Raw genomic sequence first — 25,858 nt, forward strand, 5'->3', positions numbered from 1 at the left:
CTTATGTGAGTAGATGCCTATCATATTGTTTGATGATTTTAATAATGATATATCTCTTGTAATGATGGTGGATAAAATCGTCAAACAATACACACGAAAACGGAAAAAGAAGCGTCAATTTTCTTCTGAAAAGCTTTTATCTCGTGTGACATGCCATTAATAACGCTTGTTTGTATGCTAAAGCCCATTGCAAGAACCAAATACTCCAACAGTGCTTCAACCATGACAGGTTACAGCATTCCACCTCATAGCCCTCAACGAGGGACCTCTTGATGTCTCTATTGAACTCCAAAACGTCAGATGTGGAGAAAATTACTTCATCCATTATTCACAACTGAGATTTACCATATACATCAGTATTCGCTTCACAAAATTGCTGAAAACACATCCGTTTCGCACACCGCTAGGCTGTAGCATTAGTAAACAAACCGGCCGATCCTCCATGTCTCATTTCTGAAATTGGCCACCAGATGTCAGCTACTTTGATTCCTGTTGCCAGCGAGGACTCTCTGGTATAGGGGAGACTGGGGTAATGGCGGTCACTATGATTTCTCGTAAAGTGGACAACGAAGAGTCAAACTGATTGGTGCGGTCAACTCACGACAGTTAATGGATATACTTCTGGAGTTCTCACCGTCTTGCCAATCGTCGATTGCCTATTGTGTAAGAAAGACTGTTTTGACGCTTCGCCTTACAAGAAAGACATTAGTTTAATCCACTATCACCTCTTACCATTTACTTTTCATAGGACGAGATTGATCTCGTAATAACAAGGTGATCCATATTGTTCTGTTACGTGGAGTTTTATAAAGGTTTTAAGCACTGATATTTATTTTTTTAGTCGTCGAATGAAAACATGCAGTTGGGGTAAAGGCAGTCGCTTTGGCAACTGACCGGCATTACCCCATTAGTACTCATATATTATATGTTCTATGCTTCAGAAGCCCATAAAATAACAAGGAAAACAAATAAAGCTAGTAGCGTGTAGCAGAGATCTTCAATAAAAAATCTTAAGAAAACGGCTGCTAATGCTAAAAGGAAAACACAAAAAGAGAAGCAAAAGAAAATGACCAGGAAACTATGAATCTGACTCAGTCGCTTCTATTGACGAGAAAAATATTTGTGAAGACAAATCCGAAAGTGAGTTACTTTTAAAGGAAATGGGTAAATAAACCTCTTTCTATTGCGAAGACACCGGAAAAGATGGACAAATGTAACGGTGCACTACTTGTGCATTTCAGACACATCAAGAATGTTCTAGATGGAACACTTCTGAGGGGTACTTATGTGACATGTGCTTCGGAATGTAAAATTAACTTAAGCTTCTAAAAACTCATCAACTTATGTACACATATTGGCAGTGCCCTTAAAATTTTCAGCCCTTTTTTGCCATGGAAAGATATTTTTTTTAATCATTGACTTAATATTATGTCCATACTTCCATTTAATGTTTCATAATTTCTAAAATGCGGAATTATTTAATATAATAAACATAAATATATCAGTTTAACGTGCCCATGTCAACGAAAATCCCCGTATTTCTCATTTTACAACCATTTAGTAGAAGATGACATTTCCGACTGCCATTACCCCAGGGTTGGGGTAATACCGATAAAAGCTGATTTTGCAATAATTTTAATTTTATCAATAGCTATGGTTAATTAGGGCTCCATTGAGGTCTGCAATGGGTAAAATGTACTATTCCGATACTATAGCGATTCCACACCATTGCGTTCCAAATTTAAAAACAAAGTGAAAATTTATACTCATTTTCCCTTAGGTGACCGTCACTACCCCAGTCTCCCTACTTTCAGCCATTAACTCATGCACGTATTAAAGACGAGCCTACTGTCTTCAAAAAAAAGCAAGACACGGAGTTTGAGCTCTATCGCCTAAACGAGGCAATCAATTTCAATGCAACAAAAAGCATACGAAAGAGAATTTATTTCCACGTTGGATCATTTACTTAAAAAAAATTCCATCGCATAGTATTTCCCTAACTTATTTTTTTCTAAAACAAAGTACCCGTTTTTTGCGCGTAAAATCAAGTTGACCAACTTTAAGCGCTTGGTATTCCCGTAGTTTTCGTTGCAATATCTTTGAATTTTGATATAAGAAAGCCAGATCCATTATTAGCACCTTTTAGAAAACAAATAGTTTGTATCACGAAAATTGACGGATTTGTTTTAAACAACGCAAATCTCTGCTAACTTCGGAACTAATGGGTCAATTGAAAATGTTTTGGTATTGCTGTGTGCCGTAGAATGTAAGTAATGCAAGTCAGTATATCATACACGTTAAAGGTCAGCAGTATATTCAATATCATTTGATAGTGCTCCTCCTCAAACTTGGGTGTCTTGCTTCTTTTCACATACAGTAAATTCTCTCCCTGAAAAGTTATTGAGGACTCAGGCTCAGTTCACTGCGTTCGCTAGTAAGAGGGAGTCGGAGAATGCTGCGTAACGCCCTAGGAATTCTTCAACCTATTCTAAATCAAGGGCCAAAAATCGATTTCTCATCGTCCTTAGGGACACAGTGCTCTACATTACTCTACCACCACATCAATAAAATAAAATAAAACATAATTTGAAGTGTAATACTCTTTTAAGCCTAAAAGTTCAATCAATCTATCAATGCGATTTTTGACATCGCTTATTTTTGTCGAGTCTATCGATATATATTTTATATTTTGTGGCGCGATAAAATATTTCCTTTAGCCTCCAGGGGCCACAAGATATTAACCGGCGGGCCACGGGTTGAAGACCCTTGCCCTAGGGAGAGGAGTAGGGTCCTCGCCCTAGGTCATTATGCGGCAGCGTCACAAGACAGGCAAGGCAGGGGTCGGGCATGCCTTAGTGGGTTGCAAATAGATACTTGTATTTTATACCCTAGTTAGGTCAGTGCAGTGACGCAGCGCCGCCCAAGGCATCACGTCAAAGAGAGAACAAATCACCCTGCAGTTTTTTAAAACTGGAATATACCTCATTGATAAATCTTTCCTCGATCGTTATTCAAAATCGAAGAAGAGATACGATAAAATAAGGCATCGGAGGTTAGAAAAGAGGAAAATTAATTCCTTAGTCTACTATGATGACGTTTTGGGGGGGGGGCATAAACAGCCACGTCAAAATTCCACGCCACGGCGCTGGGTCAGTGTACTTAAATAATACACACCCTCCGCTTGTACCCATATTAAAATAAGAAAAAAACTAGATGATTATAAACTGCACATAAAATTGCTTCAGGGGCCAAATGCGGCGGGCGGACCGGAGGATTTCGATCCTTTGGGTAAAAGATGTTACTGTACCAGTACCTTCATTTATGGGACATTCTTCAGGAGCTGCGGCCATAGGGTGGTTTCCTATTATTTTTTTATTGCCTAAATCAAAAGATTATTACTCTGGTAGTACGCATTATACGCTCTTAGATTTTTGAATGACGATATCTATTATTCGCGATTAAACGAAAAGTGAAAATTTTCAAGCGCGCGAAAACGCGACGGCTAAATAGGAATGCTGGGAAAATCCCGTGTGACGTATTTCTGGTTCCAGCTGTCGCCGTGTGAGGTGACCTTGGGGCGAGGCTTTGAGCGCTATACGACGCAGGCTGCTAGCAGTTAGCGCTTGGCTTAAATAAGGATTATTATTACCCTATCAAACGAAGGAAACTTTCCGAGCTTAGGCAATTTTAATGGGTGATTATTAAGAGATGATTCCCTGAGCTCTGTGCCTCATGCATGCATTGGTAATTTCAGACAATGTAAAACTCCTATCTACTCGTATGTAAATTAGGTCCCTGTGACGTCACATGGAGTGGAATCGCATGGGCGCCAATATGGCCTTTTTCAAATGAGGTTAAAATTGACCATTAGCATTCGTCTAAAATGGGATTTCTAAAATCAAATAATTTGTATATTATGAATACACTAATGGTGGGCAAGGAATCGCAATGAATGCCCTTCGTTTTCTTTGGTGAAGGAAACTACCCTATTGGGAGTCGCATGCACTATACAGAGCTGGGCAATATTTCAAATACAATTATTTTAAAATACGTATTTGAAATAAGTACATTTGTAATTTGTATTTCAAATACACGACCTGAATGTATCTTGAATTTGGTATTTCAAATACATATTTTTGGTATTTTCCCATTCTAAAATAAAAAAATACTTTTGTAGTAGCTCTGATAACACTTCTGTAACATTACTCTTAAGAGATTACTTCGTTTTCGTTATAATAGTTTTCTTCACGCTTGCAACTATCCATAGCGTGCCAAGGCAGGTTGTATATTTCCAAGTTCTCTTAGTTTCCATACTAATGTATATTGTATTTTGTAGCTTGTTTTTCAAATGCCCAAGTCAAAGGTATTTTGCATTTCAAATTCATTCGGAGAGGTATTTTGTATTTCAAATACTCCTCAGCTTGTATTTTGCACAGCCCTGGTACTATAGCAATGTACCTACTGTTGTCAATACGTCCCCCATGCAGTGGCGCAGCGAGGGGAGTTTGGGGGAAAAATCCCACCCCCAGAGATCAGAATTTTTTTAAAGTTTAATCCATTTTACTTAATTGGATTGATATTACTAATAGAATAGTGTGAGGATTAATAAAATATCCCTCAGAAATCCGTAAAACTCACGGTTTTGAACCATTTATCTTAAAATGCCGCAATTTATTAATCTCGCACTTACCGCTTATCCTGGTCGGTATGCCATACCCCAACACACCCCGGTATTAGTTACACCTACACCCCGCCAGCCTCAATTCCTAGCTGCGCCCCTGCCCCCATGGGTAAAGGCATAGCGGCATGAAAATATTCAGTTGGCTCGACCATAACGTCTGATAAATTCTCTATTTAACGGAAACAAAATGCCGACCCCCGCTCTTAATTTCTTTCTTTCCAAATGAATTGATCGTTATTTTATCTTTCATTCCTCGCGGCATTCTATGCGAGTAGCTGAATAATATTTCTTTCTAATTCGCTTCTTGGATAGACGGGGTAGGAAAATACTTCGTGGCGCCCTGGGTCATTGGGCTGGAGCGAGCTATGACGCAAGAAACTTTTCAAGACCCCTTTCACGAAAGGGTTAAGAACCTCGACGTTTCGTCGCCGCTTAATAGAAAAGTAAACAATGAATAAAAAAGAGGAAAATCAGCCTCTTTCAATCTAGCAAACTATACCAAGATAAGTAGCAACAAATATCGTTGAATTAGCCGACCTTGAGGGCATGTGAACCACTTGGAAATCCCCTCGTGCTTTCGCTGCCTTAAGGCTGTTTTACAAGGGGCACGGAATTGCGCAGGTTATAACTGCATTAATTTCTAAATGGCGTGGAATTGCGCGAATGCATGAACGAAATTAGAACAGGGGCTATTTTGCCATCTCACGTCCACGCATTCTCGCATGTGTTCTAGCAATTCACCGCTTTACACGACGCAATTTTGACTGCGCCTTCGTACACGTCAGATACACAAGCAAGGCCGTATCCAGGATTTTGTTCTGGGTGGGGCACAATGATACCTCGTAATACAAGACGAACGCAATGATAATGGGACCGTATTAAAAATCTTGCATATTTTTGAGGGTCTGGGGGGGGCACGTGCCCCCGTGCCCCTCCCCCTGGATCCGCCTATGGTCGCGGTACCTCGAGGTAACACAAATACATTGTGTGTTACGGGCGCGCGCATAGTAAGCAGGTCGAGGCAGTGGCGCAGCGAGGGGGGGTTTGGGGGAGAAATTTTAAATTTAAATCTATTTTACTTAATTGGATTAATATTGCTTATAGAATAGTGTGAAGATTAACAAAATATCCCTCGGAAGGCCCTAAAACTCAGCATTTTGAACCATTTATCTTATTTTTTTCTGGCGGAAGGTCCCAGCCCTTACCGCTTACCCCTGCAGGTATACCACCCACAAGCACCCCAGTATTAGTTGCGCCCGAAAACCCCCCTAACCTTAACTCCTAGCTGCGCCCCTGGGTCGAGGGTCGAGGTGTACCTCACGGTTCACCAGGAGGTCGCGCGGGACCGCTTTCAAAAACAAACGAGTTTGTCTTTCGAGCGGTGTGTCGCGAGGTATATCGTGAGGCTTCTCCGTGATTGGTGCGTTCAAGGCCCATTTCATGTGACATCCTCGTGTATTCCTGAAATTTGTCTGGGTAATACCTAAGGTGCAAATACAGATGGTGAAATTCTCCCAGATCTCGTCGCGCTTGATTTATGGGATGAGCACTGAATTCGCGATTACTTAACGACCAATCAGCCACCACTTACATGCTGATGACATGTCGTCACCATCACCACTACTATCGCTTAGCATTGTAAAAATGTTACAACTAACCAAATAACCCTTATACTTGATGCCACACGGTGAAAGTGGCCGATTGGTACGTGAAGTAATTGCGAATTCAGTGCTCATCCCAAAAAACAAGTACAAGAAGATCTGGGAGAATATCACCATGTGTATTTGCAACAAAAGGAATGTCCAGACAAATTTCAGGAATACATGAGGATGTCACCTGAAATATTTTCATGCATTTGCATTTTTTCATGAAAGGTAGCGGCAAGGGAGGGGCCTTAAATGCACATATTACGGAGAAGCCTCCCGATATAGCCTCCTTGTCTTTGAAAGCGGTCTCGAGCAACCTCCTGCTGAACCCTGAGGTACACCTCTACCTCGACCTACTCACCATGCACGTACCCATAACACACAATGCATTTGTGTTACCTCGAGGCAGTGGTGCAGTGAGGGGGTTTGGGGGATAAACCCCCTCCCCCCCAGTGCTCGGAGAAATTTGTAAGTTTAATCCATTTTACTTAATTGGATTAACATAACTTAGAGCATAGTGTAAGATTTAATAACATATCCCTCAGAAAAGCCGTAAAACTCACCATTATGAACCATCTATCTTAAAATTTTACTTAGGGAGGGCTCCCGCACTTATCCAGTCTCCCCAGTATTAGATGCACCGAAAACCCCCTCTAGCCTTAATTCTTAGCTGCGCCCCTGACTTGAAGGAACCACGACCTGTTGCCTCCTCACTATGCGAGTACCCTAAGGCCTCGAGTATCCCCTTGGAGAAATCGGACTGCAGAATCAGGATCTGCAATTACAGAACATGAAGTTTGGAAAAACGGTGGACTAGAGAGGCACCAGCGGCAAGTGTTTGAAACGACAAGCCACAAGACAGGAATAAAAAATCCTGTGGCCTATTGCAGAGCTTCCAGAACTTCAAATATCAATTTTACTAGTATTTAAATTGATAAAAGGTGAATTTATGTACCACGCAAGCCTCTATGCACATCATGGACATGCTTGAGAGAGAACCTGTGGCTTAGCAAGGGGTGAGGGTTCGGACTCCCAACCCTGAAATATAAAAACACAAATACTTCGCTTCATCACAAAACAATACAAAATATTGAAAAATCATGAATTTACAAAAGAGATCTTTGAAAAATGAAGTTCTTTGGACAATGAAAAGTGAGAAAATTAGTTTAAACCCTCTTCTTAGTACCCTGTTTTTCAAATATTTTCCCCTCCACTCTCCCCAAATTTCTCCCTGAACAAAATTTCTGGCTACGCCACCAGAGAGAACTCAGTATTCTGCTTAAATTCAGATATTTAGGCAAACATGATTTAAGCACAAGATAGTATCACACTGAATGGGGGTTCTCCAACCACGCAGTACTTCATACAACCCGTTATTTATGATTGGAGCACTTCGTGTTTTATATCATTCTTCTTAGCTTTTTTTAGTACTTCACAAATATGCTTTTTAGATAGACATATTATGAGAAAGTAAAAAAGTTAATAATTCTATTAGAGGTGCTAGTTTCCTTCGTCGGGGGGCCCCTTCAAGGGTGCCAACACCACAGATGGAGACAAGTGGTCTGAAGAACCTCAATCCAACCTACATCCAGGCAAGTAAGTGAAAGTTAGAAAGCTGCATTATTCATGTAATGTTTTTGAGCAATTTGGAAATTTCAGACTCATTCCGGAAAATATTCATTTAACTGTCTCCAAAATTTACATAGCCAAATTCCAAAAATAATTACAAAGTTTTCAGTAGACATGGAAATTATTTGAGATAATAGGGCCTTAACTCAGTCTTTGAATACATGCAAGGCAAGATTGTAAAATAATACTGAAAATACTTAAAATGAAAACATTTTATTACAATTAAACTACAGTAGTGCCATGATGGTTCTAGCAGTACACAAAAGAAAGCTTATGATCATAATACCAATTTTATAATTACTTCAAATGAATTTCCTAACTCATTACATCAGTCTTTATCATTGCAACATTTCTTCAGCACTGAGAGCTCTAGATGGGTTTCTACTGAGATCATGATGCATAAAAAGTGAATTTTCAGTGTATTTTCCTCATGAAATAAGCTACCAGTAATTTGTGTAGGCACTGACATCCTTCAAATGACCACATAATACTAACAATTCTGAAATGTTTAATCTTTCTGGCTGCACAACATGAAAAGCATTCACAAGGAAATTACACCCATGAACCCTTACTATGACCCCAAAGCACCATTGGTTCAATTTCAAATTAAATGGAAATAGAAGAAAACCACATATTTCCGTTTTCCTCTAGGAACAAAAAGTTAGGACATGCTATCAGAAATCTCCTCTTTTAAGTGTGCAATATGCACACTTAAAAGAGGAGATTCTTTTAAGTTTTCTTTGCATCACCCAACTTCACTTGCATAATTAAATGATGCCCTCATCTGTAATTACCTAACTTTTGATATAAATAAAAATTAGGTAATGACAGAAATATCTAGCAAAAGCAGGTAATCTATCCCTGGGAGAGAAACTGTCCTTCAACACTGAGTACGTACGTTACATGACTTAGGCTTAGTCAGGGGTGAGCTCTACCCTCACCAGCAAACAACCTTTCGGTTGAATTACTAAGAATTGTTCTCAAAACTGCGAGGATAAATGGATCCCAATTTTCCATTCTATTTATATTGATAAGATGCTCATACCTATGTATCTTCATAATTACCATTAAAGGGTGAATTTTTGTTCATGAAATGACAAGGCTTTTATGGGATTTTGAATTACAAATGGACATTATGAATGTCAGACATCAAAAGCAAACACTAGCTTCATGGAAAAATTGTCAACATAAACTATATCCTTGGTAAATAAACGATTGTTCTAAACAATTGAGGAGTATATCTAATCTTTCATTTTTCATTACTTTTCGAAAATGGAATGGTTACAAATAAAAACAACCTGCAGAGTAATCTTGACTAGTAATTTGATTAATTTTACTTCATTACTGGCCATCGATACATACATAGAATCATAAGCTACTCTTTAGCCAGTATCTCCACCTTGCCACGATGAGACAGCCAGCATGCCTGAATATTGAGCTTGCACGTCCTCAGTAGGGTTGCCCAAGCGAGACACGTCAAGGGGGATAGGCCAGTAGAAAGGGTTTACCCTGGTCCTCTAGACTGGGATTGAGGATAGGGCTAACAACCTTTAATTCTACAAGTACAAACTTAAAAAAAGTACAATCCTGGACAGGCAAAAACGAAAAGTGAAACATGAACATGAGACAAAAAAAAGGAAAATGGATAATCAGACAGCAACATGGAATGTTTGAACCCAGAATGAAACAAGCATTTCATAAGATCTCAAGGATGGAAAAATACATTATAGAGAAATCCAGATATCAAGAAATATGAAGAAGAGAGGAAAGTTTAAGTGTTGCAAAAATTTTATCACATAGATTGGAGGAATCAGCAGTGCAACAGGAGGTTCAAGATGCTTTATGATACTGCCATTTGGAGGAGGCAACCAACAGCCAAGGTCATTTGTTGCATTAGGATGGGCACAGGGAGAAGGGTGGAAAGAGACCCAGAGTCAGCATTTGCCATCTCTTGATGCGCTCACATGTGTATGCTACTCCTGTTATAAATGCCAGGTCTCTCGAGGTAACATAAATAAAAAGTCACACAAGTTTGCAAATGCCCAAAGCCTGTCTCATGGAAGTAGTGCAACATTGGCAACACCATTTTGATGTTATTACTGGAAACAAAATGCTTGCCTGCTAAGATTTTGTCATTGGCCCCAAAAGATTTGTCTTACAGTTACATATCTTCATAATATGACCCATGTTGGAGTTGTTGACACTGTTTGAGGGCTGTAACATCGCATCTGTCTCCTCCCCTATGTCAGAGTTCAGGGAACATCTACTGTAAACTCACTCTGCAGGATTATTATATGGTGAATTATGTCTTCCGTCAACCAGGTGAGTGGTCCTATTGGTCAGTATATGCTTAACATTGCTTATGTCAGTTCACAGGTCTTGCCTTGTCAAAGGCTGTCACAATTTGTATACTAGATGCCAGGCACTACACAAATCATTCAGAGTTGCATGGCTCTCTGTGAGGACCTGAGAACTGATTGGATCCTGGAAGCATCATCATGAGTTTTAAGCATAGAAAAGTTTTCCACGTTATCTCTCTTCACTTTCCTCAGCATCTCACTAGTTTTTTACTTTTCCCCGCAAAAAAATAGAATTCTCTGCACTTATCACACTCATGATTTAGGCTACAGTCTGTTGTTGTTCCTAAGTTCACTGCTCACTGGGTGTACTCCTAAAACAAAAATAGCTAACCACAGGAAAAACTTCGAACTATATTTTTCATAAACACGTTTGACACAAAATCTGAATTTCTGAATTCTATGGCTTTCCCCAGTTTTCTAAACCTCGGGCAACTTTTTTCCTGGCCTTTTAAATAATATTGGGACTGTGAGATGTCAAAACTCAACAGTAATTGTGTTTCAGCAGATAAGATTTTTTAATGCAAGACATCTTTCCTCCACAAAAAAAGTTACTGCATTACTATTCAAAATTGAATCAACGTTTTCCCTTTGTATTCTCCATAAATCAAGAAAAAAAACCATGTACTTTGATACACTGCAATAAGGTCCCATCCATGAATTCAGTGGCCACGCCACACTATGCAATTGGATGCAGACTTTCCCGGCGAAATGGCTGATTTGGTCATTTGATGCACAGCAATGCAATTTTGCTTACATGCCTTTCACTTAAATGAGAAAGCAGTATTATTCAGGCTCGATCCATATTCATTGGATATGAAACTCTGCACTCTAGTTTTTAACTGAAGAAAAATTGTAACGTAAATAATGGAATGGTAAAAATGAAGCCCATACATGTGGTTGAAAATTGAAAAAATTCCTAGGTTGCGTTGAAAAATTCCCTAATTTTTCCAGGTCTTCCAAGATAATTTTCAAATTCCTTACTTTTCCACGTTCATGGCAGCCTTGATAAGGGCATAAAAATTCAGACTCTGCTTTAAAACTGTGTTAAATTGATGATAAAAAACTTCATAATTAATTTCAGGCTTTTTTTGGTGACACACTTTCCATGTTTCACTGCCCTTTCAAAATGAACGTAGTTACATGGATAATCAATAATCTCTGAAAACTAGTGTAAATAACTGAAAACTTATATATGTACATAGGCAAAGCTGTAAGTGCTGAATCAAAAACCACATAATTTCGCATAAATAACTTTAATATCAACTAGGTTCTTCGCTCTGAGGTATCGCACAGCAATGAAACTGGTCTATATTAAAATTATTGATGTGAAATTTAAAAGAATTTTTGATTCAGCGTGAAGTAATTTCACGAAGCCACACCCCAAACTATCCCTTTTATCTGCAAGGGCCTAATTCCATCTCATGTACATGCTGATATTGTTAGAGCCAAGAGAGTGATTGAATTCAGCCGTAAGGAGCACATGGCCAAACATGTTAAGTCCCAAAATCTCCAACCATTCTAAGATGTACAACTAGTGATCAGTTCCTGCTGGTATGAGTGAGTAGATGCTGATAATAATACATATACCAGTTGTCAGCCAGCCTGTCTTAGTAAGTCTCCTTCAGTATGCATTGATTTCAATAATAATGCAGAAAACGTAAAAACAATGGCAGATAGAGACAAGGTAGAACTAGGATTCCTGCATTAGACAATAAATACAATATTTATCCCACAATTTATCAGGGTCAACCAGTATATGAAGGGAATGTGAAGTGGAAGACACAAACAGGTAGTAGAGAGCACATGAATCACAGCCAGGCATTCACCTGTATTGAGGGGAATAGCAGGAATATGCATTAATATAAGTAATAATGTTATCATTTCTATTTGCATATTTGAGCTGCATTCATTTGATAAATGCAAGGCATGGTGTTGAAACCAGTCATATTTATATAAATTGAATGAGGAATACAACAATTATGTTTACTCATCATCGTAATGCCTACTGTAAACCTGAAACCTTTTGAATATATGTATCTAGTTTGATTATTCCTCTGCTAAAATTTATACATGCAAAAGAGGCAAGAAAGTGTTTTCTTTTTCTAAGAGAACATGCATGTCTCAATCATATGGACTGCATCAAAACTGATCATAATTGAGCCTTTTCTATGAAAAATTTCTATTCTGTTGAATAAATGGTGACTCGCATTAAGAAAAAAATCACCTGAATTATCTGAATATTTCTCAGATTTATTGCCAGGTTAGAGTGCAAGTCATTTCATTGCAGTTATTATTAACATTTACACATGGGTAGGACACAATGGAAAAGTATAGCTAAAAAAAATGAAAAAAAGAGACCTCTATCAGGAAAATAAACCCTAATGAATCACCACTTTTGGGCATCACAACTTCATGAGGATCTTCTGGGCATAACAACTTCATAAAGCCGGAATCACAAGATCATTTTTTCCATCCATTTTGAACAATAGCTCCAATGATGACAGAAAAATGACCATTTCACACAATCATTTTCCGCTATGGCCCCAGGGGTCACTTGGCACATCCTTTTTTTCTTACTGAAACCACCACTAGCAATGTCTTTCAGCCAACCAAAATATACTGCTGCTGACAGCAACTGTAACCCCACAGTTGGCTTCTAATGGAATGACAGTTGTAAATACAGAAAGCAAGACAGAAGAGGCAATGGAAAAAGGGATAGCGGAAATGAACCTGTGATTCATACCATTATGATGGAAAGAAAAAATGATCATATGATTCAGGCTTAAGAAATATAGAAGAAGGGAAATTCAAACAAAGAAGAAAAATGAAGCAAGTACATTAGCCTCGTAGATTAAAATGAGGAGCAAAATAGCATTCATGGAATCTGAGTGAAAAAGGCAAAATTGATGATAGCAATCGACCAGTACGAAGGCCTGGTTACAAGATACATTTACTCGTACAAGTTACTGAATGAATGCATGAACAATTACGGTAGACCAGAAAGGAATAAATGTCAATGCATGCACACAGTGAATTTTTGCATTCATTCTCATATTATTGCATTGACACATTATCTCTTTTGTGTTAATGTACTACGTAACCAGGCCTTTTAGACTTTATGAAATAATGTGTATAGTTACAGCCATGATGATATTAATGCATAGAACTCTAGTGAATATGCTTCAAATGAAAAAATTGCCACTGGAAATAAAACGATATCCTGGCATATACTATTTGATCGTCAGAACATCATGAATTATTTAAGGGTTCACACAACATAAGGTTAAGAGTGAAACAAGCATTTAATGCTGGAAGGCAGGAAGGCATCAACATACAGATAAATTTGTAATTGAAACCTGTGAACATTTTCATAGCGTGATGTATTTCACATTCATTGCATGCACAATTATTGACTTGCAATGAAATTTCCATCAATACACACACTGAGGAAACACATTCAACCAAGGTAAAGTACATACAGTCATTTACTAAATCTGTAGTGAACAAAAATGTGAAGCTAGGCCAGGAAATTTAATTAGAAACTTCAATTAAATTGAAATTGAAAGTAATACAGACAGAATGACAGGTAACACAGATTGGCTCAGAAGTTATTCATTCGAGTATGGAAGAGTTACCTATGACCTTGATGGAATCTTGTTCCTTATTCACTAAGCATATAAAAATGAGACATGGTTAAAAATTGATTGAACCACCAACCCCACCTCACGACATAAATACAATCCAAAACAAAAAAATTAGATCCTTAACCTCATAAGGGCATATTTCTACCCACTGAAAAACATCAGCAACAAATTTCATATTTCTATTCTTACAGTCATACCCTTTTCACAAAAATAAATATCTTTCACCAAGATGATTATCAAAAATGGACCTAACTACAATTTGTCAAGTCAAAAGAAAAAGCATACCTGCAAACTTATTTCATAATTCATTGACAAACTTAGGAAAATTAAATGTTCCCTTAATACCAAGGAGAGGGGCAATATCTCAATGGAGACTGACTAGTATAGATGGCAGTCAATTTTCAAAAACGCCAATCAGTCATATGGAATCCTAAGGCTTTGATGTCCAAAGAAAAAGCAAGACAAATATAATGATTGGCAACATAAAATAAAGCAAACCCAAGAGAAACAACTGAAGAGAAAGGAAACCAACACTAACGATAATTAATCATCCAAGTATTTTCCATAACAATCAGAACATCATTTTCTACTTTGAATTTAAGAATGTCCTAATAATAGGAAAAAATAGTAGCCATAAATATATGAAGTCATGTTATGTGAACTCCATCACAAATAATGAATGAAATATTTTGCAGTGCCAGTTCAAAGCACTTTTCCGAAACAAATTAGAAAATAATAGGCGTGTCTCCACAAAAAAACCTTAAAATTTTGTGTCGCAAGGAACCTGGTATCTAACTGACTACATCTTAAATAGCCCCATTCTTTTCGTGAGGGAACTGTAAATATCATGTCTTTCAAACTCCATTACAGCAAATAAATTAAATGTTTTTACGAACTATTCCACGCATTTAAATGAGACAGCATCAGAAAATTTGAGGCATTTCTCCACAAATTCTATGACAATTGTGTCCTGAGCAACCTGTAATCCAATCAACTCCATTTTACATATTCCAGTACTATTCTTAGGAGATTATGTTATTAGTATAAAACAAGAAGATATACTTCGGAGGACAATGAGTATTTGCTTCCACATTGATTTCATGAAACTTAACAGGTGATTCCATAAGGATAAAGAATCACTATTTTTCAAAGGAAGAAATATAATCCTGATGAGATACAAAGAATATGGTTGAAATGAGCAAAGAAACGTTATTTACATGAGAGTCCATGAAAAAAATGCTAGAAATGAAATGGAAATCCCTCAATATGAAAAAGTAGGAATTCCAGCACGTATCACAATGATTTGGGTAAAATAATATGAATGAAAAATTTATAAGAAAAGACATATTGTACATGGCTATATACAGCATCCTTCTAAAGGAATTTCTTTCAGCAATTATTTCCATCCTGCTAAATAATCAATACCTTGTTTTAGTTACTCCCTAGATTCTTTCACACACAATCTTTTCATGGCAGCTTGCTAATTCGGAATGAACTTTTAATTGATTTTCAGATATTAAAAATATGAATAAAACATGATCAATGAACATAAAAGGTCACATTAATGAACCTATACAATCTACAAGTAAGACACATTTACTTTATATTACAACATCAAAAACACTGGAAAATTGCATTTAACACCACCATGAGCTAGTTATGAACTTCCAATATGATAAGCTTCATGACAGCCATTGGTAATTGGTAAATTCATAATTCAACATGAATTGTCAATCATAAAGAGTGCCACTTGATTCAGGATAAATTATCAAAAAAATTTCACGCAATCACTACATCTGGGAGCAACATCTGTTCCTATACACAAAATTTTTAATTTGATCCAACAACTCAGGATCTTATATTCATCTATAACCATAAATACCAAACATAAACATTTTGATTTATAATTTACAAGTGCTCTTTCAATAATTACAAGGCAAATAAATTTACAGTTCACGTTGGCATGCACACATTCAGGCACACTTTCAAACATACATACATACATGCACACCCTCTCTAAATATTACACACGTTCTAAGACAGCAAACTGCATCTGCTAGGAGGTAACGTAGGAAGGTCATTTAAATATACAATTAATGGTATTATTTCCTGAGATCTGTCGTCCAAGGTGTTCTGGTCAAGACTCATCTTTTTCCTGCTGCAATAACATAGTCCGAGGGGCTGCTAAACTGACTGTTTGAGGTGGACCAATCAGCTTCAAAGGTGCTGCAGATGGATGTTTTGATTTTGGTTGAAGTTGTATTTGGCTGATCATCTACCAAGAGAAAAAATATAGGCACAATTATTGCGATGACAACTGTCAATAAAAACTGTGAATTACAAGAAATTAAAATGCCTTACGTATTTCACAATTACATAAAATACAATAGAGCAGGTCAACTTTTTTGTGCCACCCAACAAATCCACATTATACAATTCCGATTCCCAGAGATACGATAGGAATACCTCTACTGGCTGGGAGGCTGTCTCTAGGAAGCCAAGTAGAGTTTATTGTGACCAACATGGTTAGCGAGACATAACATGGGCCAAAAGTGCAATGAGGTGATGTAGTGCAAGATGCGGCAAAACTCTGTGGGAATGACACTGCAATGGCACATGGAATGCAAAGCCATTCTGTTCCAGTAGAGAAAATGCAACATGAGAGGGAAAGCCTCCCTTAGTGGCTGGTGCAGTTTTATTCTGAACTAGGATGACTAGTTTCTCTGAAAAGAGGCTCATAACCTGGAAGACAATGCCATCCTGGAAGTAGCCACGTGGAGAAACAGGTCACCTGGCTGGAATGGAACACCTATCCTAGCATGAGCTGCAGGGATTGCAAATGGAACTCAGCTGTATCCATTAGTTCCTCGATTTTCAATTTTTGCCAAACATCAGCAATCGTAAGAAATTCCTCTAAAAATGGCTTGAATTTAACATCTTACATCCACTGTATATCAGGCATAACTTTGTCGTAAGAGTAATGCATGATACTCCTACTAATACACAGGGCAAGAAGCATTTATCTTATACTTATCATTTCGGGAGTAGACACTTCCACTGGGCGTCCGGAACAGTGTATATTGTTTTTGGATGTGCGGCCACGTTTAAATTCATTTACAGCAGACTCCCTATCATCCGGCTGCAGTTTATCCTGGTTGTGGATTATCCGTGCATGATTTTCACTCTCGCTCAGTTTTTTACGCGATATTTATTTTTAAAAAATCAGATGCAAAATTGTCGGAATTTGGGCATTAATACTAGGATACACCGGGCTTATTATTTCCGGTAGAATCCCTTTCGTAAAACAGAAGCGATCACGTGCTAGCTGCATTCACGGGAGCTCTGTGTTCCTGTTTTCCAAGCCTCGCAGTGCACAACCGCACTCCTTGATCACGGATACACGACGCGTAGCAGTTGCAACCAGGGCAACTTGTACAAGACGCGACTACGCGGCGTGGTGCCTGACAATGTAGTTCATGATGACGTTTGGCAGCGGTTTTGAAGCATTCCTGCAAACCACTTTTCTGTATCTGTGATCACACAGCTACGGATGTGTGGTTTTCGAAACCAGGCCTTACATGGAGCATTAATAATACGAGTGCAACCATGTTATCGCCACTAAAAAGATTGCGAACTGGTGAAGAAAGCTCTCAATGAGTCCGGAAGCTCTCTTAAATAACAGAATAACTGCATGAGTAAAAACATATTTTTTGTGCAACGTAAATTATGAACATTACAAGACATTAAAGTAAAAGTTTGGATTATCCATGTTTTCCGATTATCCGTGCCGTCTCTCCCCGTGATTAGCCCAAATAATCAGGAGTGTACTGTATTTATTTTTTATTTTATTTATTCTCATTGCCCCGAAAACAGCTCATTTAAGGCCTTTTACATCGGGGATATAACATGAAACAAGGACTATCACATACAACCATTCCCTGAGTATGGGCTACCTACCCAGGCGGGACTTGAACCCGTGACCTTCGGTTTGGCAGGCGAGAACTTATCCCCACCGCCTCCAAGGCCAGCAATTAACCCAATTGTAAATAGTTGCAAGCACAAGAGAAGATGTGACATGAAAATCATACAGTTCAGCTTGTTGTCTTTCCGTGTTAACCCTTTGAAAAACAAGTGTTTATTCACCTCACGAAACTCACTGTTATAGAATTTTACAAACAAATGAAAGTTGCTCACTACAATCGGCCACAACAATTAAACTACAGCATTGATACAGCTGAAACTTGGACAGCTGACTAGTCAAGAGTGCTGCTTACTGGGAGAAGTTAATTTTGTGATATAGTGCAATCTCTTGGAAATTCTAAGTATGTACTTATTGAATGACCCTCGTAGCATCACAAGCTCAAGCCAATCATGTTACTGCTTCTCAGCTTGGTACTCATTGGCCTTGTGCATGGGCCTCGTGAGGCCCATTGTTGTTAACACTCCTGCACGCAATGCCTTCCCTCAACGAAATGATTTCTCTGAACATGTAAATGAACCATAACTCTTACAATGTCATTAACTCAGAAGAAATGGGCAGCAACATTTGCATTTTATATTTAGAACTTAAGAGAGAGTTTTAAGTAGGTATACTGGGACTAGCCACGGTGATAACTTTACGGGAATCACCCGCAATGCACAAATTGTGCTAAAAATCCACCGAGAAAAAATCATTTGTCTTGAATGGGATTGGAACCAGGACTCGAATGTCCAGGTCCCGGTCAGGTCGGACTTGGTGGATTTTTTGGTCTATGTGTTCTAAGTTTGGGCCTTGCTCTCTGTGGTGCTGTGCACATGATTTGGACTGCTTGTGGCATCATATGCTCAGCAGTTCATACCACCTTGTCTGGTAGTGCCCACAAACATCCTCAGGGAGGAATGACGCCTTGGTAATCCCGGTCAAGGCGAATGATTTTTTTCTCTGTGGATTTATCGTACGATTTATGAGAGAATTGCTGAAAGGGTAAGATTAATTTTGACGTAGCTTACATTTCTCTTTCATCAATGGAATTCTTACAGCGAATTGCTGTTTTAGATCTCAGTGAATGACCCCATTGCATATTGGGCCGTGTATTGTAGTGACTGCAAAAAATGGTGGAAATGAGGAGACCTCACTGCTACTAAGCACAAAATAGCACTCGGAATTTGTGTAAAAATGTGTTCCTCCTGGTCATGCTTTATAGAATTATGCAATAGAAAGGGAATCAACTTTACAAGCTACTCTCCTCCTCCTTTTCCAGCCTAGTTACAATTTCATTCCAAATACAGCCTCAATGCCATGCCTCAAACAGCCTCAATTCTCAATGATAGGCTGGCATTTCTTGGCTCTTACTACGTATAAAAATGTGCCCATTGAATGAGCTGGTATTCAATTTTATAGTTACATCATCAATGACTTTCTCAATATTAGATAGACAGACTGGTTTGAAAAATCGTTAACTGCCGGCAATGCATTACGAACCCCTGAGATAGCAGATGTTAGCCCACCCGCACGACAGGAGGGAATTTCAAAAGCACGTATGAATTTTTTCAAACGTGAATAGAAGTCTTTGAATGCGTGCCTACTATCTTTAAAGATATTTTAACCCTTTCGCTGCTACAAGCGGGAATACCCGCAAAAAACATTATGGTTATTGCCTGCAACATGCGGGGATATTCCACGACTTTCAAAAAACTTTTCCTTTCAACACGACATGCAGGTAAATATCTATGTTTTCGAAAAACCCTCCCTTCGATCGTAGGTGCTGTCATCTGCTCGAAATTCTAGCGGAACTACATCCATTCGTGCGGCGACATTCAGCGACGTCAAATGAATGATTCAATTCATTTTTTTCTGGATAATAGGCAAAATAATGGAACCGATGAAAAATCTATTGAAGCAGCAAAAGGGTTAAACTATGAACATTTATATAAATAAGGTTTTCTAAGGCTATTTATAGAAAAATATATGGTTAAGAGGAAATTCGATACCCACCACCTGTGCTACCAGGAACACATCCATATCTTCCCAATGTTAAAATGCTCTCGTATTACGCAAATTCGTATAGTGCAAAGACCCCAAGGAACGCATCCCTTGCGCTATACAAGGCATGGGTGTAGGCAATTTCAACAACAGCCTAGGAAAATATTTTCTTAATAATAGCAATACCACACCTGTGGACTGATTTGCTGAAATGTCACCGGCCCAGTTGCTAGGTAAGTGATTTGAGGCTTGCTGACTTGCACAGTTCCAGTTGCAGAGGATATTCTCACATTTGGACATTGGGTAGTAGTAACTACAAGATAAAAAATAACATGCAGAAAAATAGATGAACTTTCAATCATGTAATAGGAAGGCAAGAAAATCTAATCATTAAACTAACAAGAAAGAATGATTTCAACTACCCACGTTAGACCTAAGATGTACATTGGACCTAAGATGTACATCACTGAGAGGTATTGCATTCCACCAAGGCACAGCGGAGCATAATGAATCGTCCCGCCAAGACGACAACCTTAATCTGCCTCTGGATAACTTACAATGGCAAACGGCCAACAAAAGTAATACCCTCTTATCCAAGTATAAATAAAACCAGATTCTGCTACATCAAACATTAATAAGCCACACCATTTCACCAATCACCACAAAAGTTGGCAAATATATGTAGTGTTTCAAGGAGAAGTTTTTAACACTATATATTTTGTTGCAATTGGCCCTCAGGACGCCCAAATGACCTCCACCTGCAGGCCCACTTGTTAAGCAATGAGTCAAGTGCAGCAGTTTTACGTTTTAGTTTCTAAAAGTACTTCCGATCAACAGAGTGCTGGGAATTTTCATCAGATGGCTAAATGAATGAAGTACCACTTTACTCCAATAAAGTTTCTTTCACCCTTTGCAGTTTTCATAAAATCATGTTTACAGTTGAAAAATCCCATATTTTCCCCTGAAATCAGCTTCAGCATATTTCCTTGACAACCAGTGATGATAATAATGCTACTTTGATTAGAAGTTGGTAAGTTAGTTGGACATGTAATACCAAATCAAATATTTACCCATGTTTCTTGACATGCAGGAGAAAGTTTATAGATAAGCTGTATGCATATATTGAACTTTATTTCAATAAGACACTAACTTAAATTGCATTGGAATAACTACCACAGAGAGCCAATAAATTTGGCCTTAAGCAATCAATTTTGCTATTTTAAACTACTTCCACTTTAGGGAGAGGATTGTTTCTTTCACTTTCAGTCTGAAAAATTAATCTTGCTTCCAAAGCTTCCATTCAATTGCTACCCACACATAGATATTCTCAGAAAATTCAGGTTCATACTACTTATTATGTTATCGTAGTCCTTGAAAGCAGGCTTCTAGCCCTAGGAAAAAAACACAGATTTGGTGTATTAATGGGACTATTACTTTCACCAATTCAACATGCTGAGTGCTAAGACAAGAAATAAGGCTAAGACCTAATGAGGCATATCCTGCCACACTAAATCAGCACACAGAACTTTCAAAGGTGCCTTATTATCAAGTAAAAGTGAACTGATACTATTCAAGCTTAGCTACATGGCCAGGCATTAAGTTGAGATAATACCAGACAATTTTCATAGAGGAATCAAACCAATAAATGGCCAAGTTTTGCTTGTCAATTAATAATGATTTCAAAGGGTAGTCCAAATTTTTTCCTGTGATACAAGTTAGAGATAAATTGATAGAAATGTATTTCCTCCTTGATGTTCAATGTTAAGGGCAACATTATAATCACCCAGACATGGAGTAGAAAAAGATAAGTCTATTATGCATGATTTTCAATAAAAAATTTTGCAATCCCCAACGCGAGAGGAAATTATGACACAAATGGAGGGTGGAGATCAACTGGCCAAGTGTCTTGCACTAGTATTTGGAATCTATTAATAAGAATGACACTTCAGATGGCAGCATTATGTTCACAAATATGAAACTAGATTATATAGCATTATTTTTCATCCATCATTCCCAAGATACAGCATTCTCACAATACATCAGTAGTTTAATTCTAGAGGTTGACAGGGAAAAAGGATGAATAAATTATTTAAATTAAAATGAATGAATAATTTATGCATGATAATATTTATTAAGATCTTAAATTATATTCATGCAACTTCAATGTACAAGCAAAGTGCATAATAATATGCAAAAATATTCCTGGATTTGTCCCACCTGAATAATGAGATGGTCATTTATAGCCTCTTAATTACACAATTTCCTGTTTAAGGACACCCACGCTACTTTTGAGTCAAGGAAATCTTTCCTAAATATTCATGTAAATGACACTAACACCAGGTGAGTAAGCTATACCACACAGTAACAATCACACAGTGATGAGATGTAAACTTCCAGTCCCATACTCATTACAAGCGTTAGAGATTGACATAATTGCACAGAACAACCTTAGACATGATTCAAGAATGGATTGGGACAATAGCACTCGTCACTCAGAAGCTAGAAATTAAAAAAAAATTTTACTTGCTGCAAATCCTTACCTTTCCTAAGGGTTGATTTGTTGGTAGTATCCATAATCTGTGATGTACTCTTCATGGTGTGAAAACTTGATATTAGATCATTCTTAATCTGGTCAAGACTAGGCAATCTTCCAGTAGGCTCAATTAAAGACTCTCCATTAGTAGTAATCAACCCTATTGAGTTCACGTCCACCTCCAACTCACTCTGAGTAGCCACTTGTTTAAATCCTTCCTCAGGATATGACGTGAAGTTATTCACTGGCTCTGAGAGCCCATTTGAAGCAGGAAATTGCATGAGCGGTACACATTTTGGCAAGTTATACTCCTCATGGTATACCATATTTTCTAATTTTTCTCCCGCATCACTTTCCTTCTGCTTTTTCACAACATTATTGACGACTGGCATCGGTTTTCTCCTCTTCAAGCTGATTCTGAAATGTCTTGGAAATACGTGCTGCCCATTTTTGAGAAAAATGCCAGGGTAAGGTTGCGTAGTGGTAGTGGTAGTAGTACATGGAGGATTATGTTTGATTATAGGACTGACTTTAGTCACTTGTGAAATAAAGGAGTTATTTTTAGATAAAGCTTTAGAGTTATTTGAACTGATGAGTAAAACTGAGGGTGGTACATCAATAACACCTCTTAAAGATGCACTATAGGATTTTTCACTGTATGCGTTTAGAGGAAACTGCCTCAAACCCATATTGGAAGGCTTGCAAACAGAATTTCTAGAATAATTGTTAGATGATAAGTTAGCTAATATAGTTTTGATGGATGACTTATGATTTTGGTGAAAATCAGGTTGTGACGATGGAGAGCTACACAGCACCGTAGTTTGATAAGCTTCTTGTTCCAATAATGCAGATTTCATATATTGCCAAAAGCAGTCCAGTCGTCTATCACTAGTAATCATTCCACCAACTTTCCTTATCTGCAGTGGGCATACCTTCAATAAAAAAGAAACTGGATTACAAAAAGGCTTAACAATTATATGCTATTAAATTAGTTCTCCCTGATCCCTATGCCATCCAACAACAACAACACAATCCATTTCAAGATTCATTTACGTTTTCCTGGATATTAGACAATTACATATACCACTTATTTTTTATCAGAGCGCGACCCGGGTTTTAATGAATTATCATCATCTTCAGGCGCTAATTAATTAATTGAAACCCAGGTCGCACTCTGATAAAAAATAAGTGGTATAATATAAGTAATTGTCTGATATCCAGGAAAACTTATGATATAAATCTCCATTAAATTATGAACAAAGAAAAGCAAAAATTCTCCAACACATTTCATGTTCAATCCACCTGACTAGCCTTCCCCTCTAACCCGTTAAAAAATCAAATATGTCCAATGACAAATTAAAAAATAGAAGATATCTTTGAGGCATAGGCACTGAGAGGATACTCAAAGAGTAAAGATGTTGGACCTGGAGAGTTAAAGAGGTGGACCACTCAAAAGTAACTGGAGTGTGCAACCACTGCAACCATTCTAAATTCATAGAACAAAAAATGAATCATACGATAAATAGATGAAAGGGACGGTGATAAAAGGAAGACAGGAAACACGTGAAGAAATAACTTGAAATTATGAATTACCATGAGCAGGGCATCCCTATTAGGAAGTAGCATGCATTTATAGGAGATTGGGGTCACCAAATCTTTGGCAATTGCATTGAATCATGAGCACATACAACTTCAGAAGACAAAAGGAAAAGGTCATTTACCGGAAGATGACAAATAATGAAAACCAAGTGATGAAAAATAGTATTTACAAGAATAACTACATATTAAATTATTTTTACAAATTTCCCAAGTTTTTTCCTTACTATCATGAGGAAATTTTTGCATATTCACCCCATATATAAGGTACAATTTGTGCAACATAGTTAAGTAAAAATCCTTTATTCTGGATAATTCTGCGAATGAGGTCATTCCATAGTTAACAGTCATCCATTGCTTTTCAACAATTCATTGTCAGTCAAATTTGGTATATTTGAAAGCTAGAGGTAGACACTCATATAGGCTACTGGGTAATGGTAGTCAATGCTGATGACATTGTTGCCAGGCCAGAACCTTAAAAGCCTTCACAAGAGTAATTTGACAAGAAAGAGATAATTCATTTTTCAGAAGGCAAATAAAAAAAATTACTTGAATTCTGTGCGAGTGAGAGAGGTTGTGACAAACTGAATTGCTGTCTTTCTATCAGAAATGCTTCCTCAACGATAGAATTGGATGCAAGCAATTACAATGCAGCCTTTTGGTGTGTTGAACTAGATTTGGCAAAGCAAGAATGAAAAATAAGGCATGCCAGGTGGGAACCTGCCAACTTCCACAAATAGCTTGTTAGGGCCACTAAAGGATTAGAAAAGAGAAAAATCTATGCATTCCTCAAAAAAATTACATTACATTACAAACCTTACTTTATTCAACACACACAGAAAACACTCGCTAGTTCGAAGTCAACCCACCCTGGAAAGTACGGAACCACTCGTGCGAGGTGAAGTTCGGAACTGATGCTATTGCGCATGTCTTACACAGAACATACTGCAGAGGGTGAAGCATTAACATATGATTGCGCCATGAAATTTTTTGTCCTGAAGAGAAGGCAACTTACACATTCTTTTCTAATTAACGTAGCGCTCTCCGGCTGTGGTGCCGTGCGCACAACTTGGACTGCTAGTCGCATAATATGCTCTGCAGTCCATACCACCCCCTCCGGTATAGTCCACAAATTTCCACAGGGGAGAATGACACCTCGGTAGCTTAACTGGCTGAAGCACTTAGCCGGAAATCGAGGGATCCGGGTTCGAATCCCAGTCAAGGCGAATGATTTTTCCTCTGTGGATTTTTCGCAGAAATTGTTTGTGATGGTTTTATTCTTCTTATTCTTGGTGTTGAGTTGATTTTCTTTGTTATGTTTAAAGGACTCACTATTTTGACCTGATTGTGTTTAGAATGCCCATGTCTGTAAATTTTAAATTTTTGGGGGGGAATGGATGTAATGTAACATTCCAGATCCTACTATGCACCCGAGAAAATAATGGAAACGCTGACCAGAGGAGTTAGTATGCTGGGCAGTCGGTGTGTGTACACAAATGAAGCAAGAATAAAGGGTGATTGTTGCCGACATGAGTTCTTTCCTTTTTCTGTGCGATTTTCCCGGATGTAAGGGGGGACTGTCGCCTGCCTCATTTCCTCTAGTTTCCATTCCATCCAAAGTCAGCGATTACTAATTTCCTTTTTCTTTCCTTTTTCTGTGCAATTTTCCCGATCAATCCCCGGGCGATGACAACGAGAGGGTCTTGGTGACCTACACAGTTACATAATGAATTTGTGCATGCATGACATGTCGTTTGATGACTTCAACATAGCACAACCAGCAAGCATCCTAAAAGCTATATGGCAG

General features: G+C 38.0%; 1 protein-coding gene across 1 annotated transcript in view; it reads right to left on the reverse strand.

Annotated features, from left to right (window-relative positions):
- Positions 1–12,545: 12,545 nt before the first annotated feature.
- The window catches only part of LOC124171749, a 44,260-nt gene continuing 30,947 nt past the window's right edge, over positions 12,546–25,858 (reverse strand). Inside the window, exons 6-8 of the mRNA XM_046551031.1 lie at positions 22,463–23,387; positions 20,114–20,235; positions 12,546–16,235 (exon numbers count right to left, since the gene is read on the reverse strand). Coding sequence (XP_046406987.1) covers positions 16,098–16,235; positions 20,114–20,235; positions 22,463–23,387 — 1,185 coding nt within the window. The 3' untranslated portion in view covers positions 12,546–16,097. The remainder of the gene's footprint in view (positions 16,236–20,113; positions 20,236–22,462; positions 23,388–25,858) is intronic.

Source organism: Ischnura elegans, chromosome X (assembly GCF_921293095.1).
Source record: "Ischnura elegans chromosome X, ioIscEleg1.1, whole genome shotgun sequence".
Lineage (NCBI taxonomy): Eukaryota > Metazoa > Arthropoda > Insecta > Odonata > Coenagrionidae > Ischnura > Ischnura elegans.